General features: G+C 40.4%; 1 protein-coding gene across 1 annotated transcript; it reads right to left on the bottom strand.

Moving 5' to 3' along the window:
• Positions 1-4,175: 4,175 nt before the first annotated feature.
• Positions 4,176-6,198, bottom strand: LOC148734050 (A disintegrin and metalloproteinase with thrombospondin motifs 9-like). Its single transcript, XM_088754265.1, has 2 exons — positions 5,744-6,198; positions 4,176-4,840 (listed from the first exon to the last, which is right to left on the bottom strand). Exons 1-2 carry the CDS (start codon positions 6,177-6,179, stop codon positions 4,836-4,838), a joined length of 441 nt encoding a protein of 146 aa, XP_088610391.1. The 5' UTR covers positions 6,180-6,198; the 3' UTR covers positions 4,176-4,835.
• Positions 6,199-6,288: the final 90 nt, after the last annotated feature.

Here is a 6,288-nt window from a genome sequence, read left to right as displayed (position 1 = left end):
GGGGGACTGGGTTACCGGCTCCCAAGATTCTATTAACAAATTATTACAAATGTTCCACTGCGATAATTCATTAAGCTTTGACGTCATTGCGGGAAAAAAACTTATTTGAAATCGTTTTGTCCTACATTTAAAAAGAGTCAAGTTATTGCTGGAGCACAGCTGACGGCCGTGAGCATCTAGTCTTTTCTGTGGAATTAATGATGACAACTGTGAGTTTTTAATTTTCTTGAACTGTTCGAGGCAAAGACGTTCCCTATTTTCTTCCAGTGTGGGGTAATTCAAAACATTACATGCAGTTCTGTAAGAAATTAGTGGTTCGATTATCCTGAAAGCTCTTCTTTGTATCTGTTCTAAATTGTCCACAAGGTAAGATGGAAGGCTAGAATGCCGTACCGGGCATGCGTACTCCAAAACAGAACGTATTAGAGCAGTATAGACACTAAGTAAATCCTTGGGTGGAAGGCCATTGCGGCACAGGACACGAAGGATATAAAGTCGCTGAGCAGCTTTCTTTGTAATGCTAAGAATGTGACTACGCCATTTTAGATCATGATTCTGGATGAGCACTCCTAGGAGCTTGTGACTTTCTACTACTTCGATTCAGGTGTTATTAATAGTCAACTGTGATAGAGTGGGAGGGTTACGTAGGAAGCATATTCTGAGTTCTTTGCACTTTTTTGGGTTCAATTTCATGTAATTTGAAGAACACCAGGTGGATATATCATCCAGGGTCGTTTGGATAGTTGATGAACCTTCTCGAGGTAGAACTTCATCAATGGTTAGGTCATCAACGTATTTCCAGAATGAACTGGTTGGAGTAAGCTCATTCACCATAACTAAAAATAGGATTGGACCCAATTTAGTCCCTTGTGGGACCCCAGCGTTTACATACGACCAGTCAGAGAAGGAATCAATAATCTTGACTCGTTGTCTTCTATTGGATACAAAGCTACAAATCCAAGGTAATAAAGACCTACGTACCCCTAAGTTAATAAGTTTGAGCATTAGGATGTTGAGATTTATCCTATCGAAGGCTTTACTGAAGTCCATCATACAAATACGCAAAGTGTTACCAGGGGTATCGAGGCTAGAAAGCCATCCGTGGAGCATATCCATGAGACACAGGGTTGTAGATGTGCCTTTCAAGCACATCTACAACCCTGTAGATGTGCTTGTTCTCTTAGACCCTCCGGTCTAAGAGAGCTCTCCTCGTTCTCTTAGACCTGAGTGCTGCCTTCGACACTGTGGACCCTAGTATTTTGCCAACACGTTTAAGATCAAAGCTTGGTCTCAATGGAACTGCTCTGGCGTGGTTTCGCGTCTTATCTAGCCGGAAGATCACAACGAATATCTGCTCAGGGAGCGCTTTCAAATGTCTTTCATCTTCGCTACGGCGTTCCCCAGGGATCGTGTCTAGGCCCCGTTTTGTTTAACATATACTCAAGCAAAATCTTCGACATTGTTGGTCGTCACCTTCCAAAACTTCATTGTTATGCAGATGACTCCCAGCTTTAAATATCGTTCAACCCAAGCTGTGCTGTTGGTCAAGACGAGGCAATTAGATCAATGGAAACCTGTATCTCGGATGTTAAGCAGTGGATGACCACGGACAAACTTATGCTTAATGACGACAAAACTGAATTTATTGTAATAGCATCACGACGCTTCCTGAAAAAAGTTGCTGTTAATACTATCAAGGTCGGAGACTGCGATGTAGGCAAAGTGTCTGTGGTACGAAATTTGGGCGCGTGGTTCGATGATCAACTCACTATGGCCGTACACATTACCAAAATATGTAGTGCTGCTTTCTATCACTTACACAATATTAGACGTATAAGGAAACACCTTTCAATGGACTCAGCTGCGACTTTTATTCACTCCTTTATCAGTAGCCGAATAGACTACTGTAATTGTCTATTATACGGTGTGCCCAAGTGCCATATTGACAAACTGCATAGAGTTCAAAACGCAGCCGCCAGACTTGTTGTTGTGCAAGGCAAATTTTGCCACATAACACCGGTGCTCCGTCAGCTGCATTGGCTTCCTGTCTCATTTCGTATTAATTTTAAGGTTCTAATTCTAACTTTCAAAGCCACTCGCAAATCCGCACCGTCCTATATCAATGATCTTGTCAAAATTAAGCCTTTAAATTCAAGATATGGACTGCGTTCTAATGAAGGAATACTGCTCTCTTACCCGAATTTTAAAACTTTAAAACCCCTAGGCGACCGTGCTTTCGTTGTTTCGGCGCCGAAACTCTGCAATGATTTACCTTCGGAAATTAGAATGGCTAAATCTGTCGACACTTTTAAAAAACTCTTAAAGACACATTTTTTTAGTAAGGCTTTTTATTTTTAGTTAGCTTAGCTTTTAATATTTTATACTACACATGATGTAACTGGCATCTGTTACAAAGCATTGTTGCAATGATGTAATTAGTATTTATTTCATGCATTGTTGTAATGATGTAATTAGTATTTATTCCATGCATTGTTGTAATGTGCAGTTGATCATCCCGTCATGGAAACGGCGCAATATAAATCCACAATTTTATTATTTTTTATTTATAGAATCAACTATCATCGACTATCATGCGCCGTTTGACCAAGGCTTTAGGAATGGTTTCTAGACGACATCAAGATAGATATCCGATCCCAAATTTCTTTTTTAATTTTGTTCAACCTCGTTCCCAGGGTGTTTTCCCTTGGTTATTTTGTTATATTCAGAGCCGGAAAAGTGATTAAAAATTAGGTAAAAGTCTTTAGAGAAAAACTCTACTAGATTTAACAATTGATTCATGCGTCGGCGCAGGATACAAATCAGAAAACAGCGATGAATTCCATGGGTAAAAGGAATGAGAAGAGCACTCCACAAAGAATTCCAGGTGCAAGAAGTACTAAATTTGTTCCAGTTTCGAAAAAAGCAAAATGCTTGAGACTTCTTCCCAGCTTTTTCAACCCTTTTAATCTCAAAAGAAATGCTAGCATGCGAAAATAAACATAACAGCTGTAACTTTGCCAGGAGTTGAAATTTTATTTTTGCCATAAATGAATGAATATATCTGAAATAATTACTTGAGTGAGTTCTATTATCATGAAAATCGTTCAGTCCTTGACGAAGTGACTTGGTATTGCTAAAAAAGTTATTCCTCTTTGAAGAGGACTGAGATGGCAATGAGACCAGCGGACGTCTGACTTACTTTGCTTTTTGTCTTCAGAGAGCCTTCGGTTAACAGCATAGCCGATTATTCACTTGCAACATCGACAGAATCTCAATCAAGGCTAAAGAAGCCTTTCATGTTTGATATCCCTGATAATGTACGGCCGATTTTCTAAAACTGTTCTAGCATAGTTCTATTGGTTTGTTTTGTTTTTTTCTCGTTTTGCATTCGTGCTTAAACCAGTTTCCGATTGCCACGTAAATGCTCAATTTGAATAATCAAATAAGAGCGATACATCGATGTAATTTACGTAGGAAGCCCAACAAGGGGTTCTCTGGATACTATATTTTGGATAAGACATTCTCAGGATACACGATACTTGCGGAAAAAGTTAACGGGATACGGTATATTTAGAATATAGAGATTCAAGAACGTCGAACTGTAGAATTGAAGGGATAAAAACCACAGGAATTAACAGGATAGGGCGTATTTAGGCCACGATTTGAAGGACACGGAATACTAGATTTTTATCGGTTCCTGTCGAGTCACCAGAAAAGACTTAAAACCCTGCAAAGTTCCTTCATTCTCCTACTATTTTAGGCTTTATGTATGAACTTACTTTTGAACTTACTGACTAGTGGAAACTTCCCATCACTCTTTTCAGTCACAATTTGTAAACATAAAAACAAAAGATTGTGTACGGACAAGCCGGAGCTCTCGATCAAAACTGCACAACTGCGTTTTTATTTTGACTTTTGCCGGCTTTATTCATCAGTCTTTTCTCCTAACTATGATAGAAAAATAGTTCATTTAATGGGCATTAGGTAAGGGTCTCAATAGGGGGATCACGTTGACGGTTGACGGTTAAAAATAAGCCCTTTTGACGGTTGATGGTAATTAGATTTTAGGTCATTTGACGAGTGACGGTGAAATGTTTGGAATATCGTTTGTAAAACGAACTAAACACATGAAATTTGGCTGTAATTTTTCATAATGACTTGTCTGTAAAGATCCGTTTAGTTATAACACCTTTTATTCACAAATGGCTAACGTTTTACGACTCCGGAAGTGTTTCCTCACCGGAAGTCATTTCGTCGTCGCCAACCAGGTTTACTCGCGATCGACTAGAAGTTAAAGAACTTACATATATGTATTTTTGTAATATATCAAAACTTTAATTTATAAACAACAGAGCTTGACCACAATTAAGGCAATTGCTTAGTTTTCAATTAAAGATATCTGAGAGATTTGACGGCTAATATTGGCTTGCTTATTTCACGATTAACGTTAAAAAAAGCTGCGTTTTCAGGACGGTTGACGGTTAATATTCTTGGCCATTTGACAATTGACAGTTAACCCCACTGAGGCCCACTTAGATTACCTTTTCAGAAATCTTGCGATTATTGCGTGTTATTCACTTGTCTTTACATAACTTGGTGGTAAAAATATAAGACCTAGTTCTAGGTTATGAGCGTCGGACTGTAGATGATAATAATCCTTATCGATGGACTGACCTCCTTCAATTCTTGAATATGATGGTTGAACTGCATTTGTCTTGTGAGGATCGATTAGCCCCTCCGACCCTGATGAAATGCAGTTACTAATTCTGTCAGTACCGCCGTGCCAGTATCGTATTCCTAAAGGCGTCAGTGTTCATCCACAGCTTGTGAGGAGTCTAAACTGGACAGTAATAAATCATATCATGACATTCACTTATATCTCTATTATTTTTTATTTGTATTTATTTTTATATTTATAAACTTCGCCAGATTTAGCAGGAGAGATCTCACAGAACTAATGTTCCAGTAACGAGGTTCCTAAACAACCCACCCATCCCATCCAAGGGGAGGACATCCATCACACAGTAATCTCATGCGGGGGAAATTAACGTCTCCTACCCCAACCCTGCAGGAGACGGGACCTCTATTTATTCGTCCCTATCTGAGAAGACTAGAATATCTAACCATTTCTTGATGTTATAGAAAGGTAGAAAATTCTTCTCAATTATTTTAAGACCCTGAGTGTTGGTCCGGCCGGGCCTCGAACCCTCGACCTTCCGCACAACAGTCCAGCGCCAGGGTAATGGGCTCCTGCCAGAGCTCTATCCATTGAGCTAACCGGGAGACGGTCAGCAAATCACAATTTTAGCTATTCACACCCACTGACATATAAGAATTGGATTCCTTACAAAGAACTGCAGGCAAAAAAACTAAAAAGAAGGTGGCCATGCAATCATAATTTTGTTTTAACTAGGCTAAGGCGTGCACGTAGACAGACAAATAGACAAACTAAGAGGGAGGCAGAGCTGACGTCACTATTGGTCAGGTCAGGACAGCAAGAGATCCCAAAAAATCAGTGACACACTCGGCGCCACTTTTTTGTTCTTTCCAAATTTTAACGTCATCTTTTGTCTATTACTGAACAAACGCACGAAATCTATTTAGTAATTTCACGGTCAGTGGTGTCAAGAAAGCCTTAAAAGGGGCAAATAAGACGATTATTAGTTTTACCTACCAGCAGGAATGGAGCACAAAGCCTCCAGTATGATAAATCCCCCAGATGGCTCACATGAACCACACCAACCTCCACACTTGGCAGACACCACTGCACCATCAGAAGACTTCTGGTAGTCCTGCATTGTCAAACTACTCAGGTATCCCGATGCTTTCCAGTTCACATCGTCCCCAACACGAAGTCTCGTCCCGCTCAAGTCAACCTTGAACTGACCTTTGCGGCAGTCACCAGAATTAAACGAATAGCAATCGCCAGCTTTGCCATATGGGATGTCTTTACCCTCCTGAGTCTGCGCGAAGGTGAAGACATTGCTCAAAATTTTCATGGTTGAGAGTTCAAGGCGCACCTTGCTGAAGTAAGTAGTGCCTCGATCTCGGTACAATGTGGATTGCACAGCACCACTGCAGTCGCCCCCATTTTGGAGCCTGTGGGCATACACATTAGCAAAGTTGTTCTCCGTACCCGACTCCAAGGTGATGAACTCTTGCGGCGTGTTAGATGACATATTATGGCAGTAGATTCTTGTTGGGTCTTTACAACTATCGCTTAGATGAAGCAGGTAATGGCCGTCAGAAGAGTACCCGAATGCTTTCACTTCTGCGCAGCTGCGAAAC

This window comes from Stylophora pistillata, chromosome 3 (genome assembly GCF_964205215.1).
Source record: "Stylophora pistillata chromosome 3, jaStyPist1.2, whole genome shotgun sequence".
In the NCBI taxonomy this organism is placed as follows: Eukaryota; Metazoa; Cnidaria; class Anthozoa; order Scleractinia; family Pocilloporidae; genus Stylophora; species Stylophora pistillata.
This window is presented reverse-complemented; position numbering and strand designations above follow the sequence as displayed.

Excerpts from the sequence above, each read along its gene's own strand:
- LOC148734050 (XM_088754265.1), bottom strand. The coding sequence starts at position 6,179 with ATGTCATCTAACACGCCGCAAGAGTTCATCACCTTGGAGTCGGGTACG.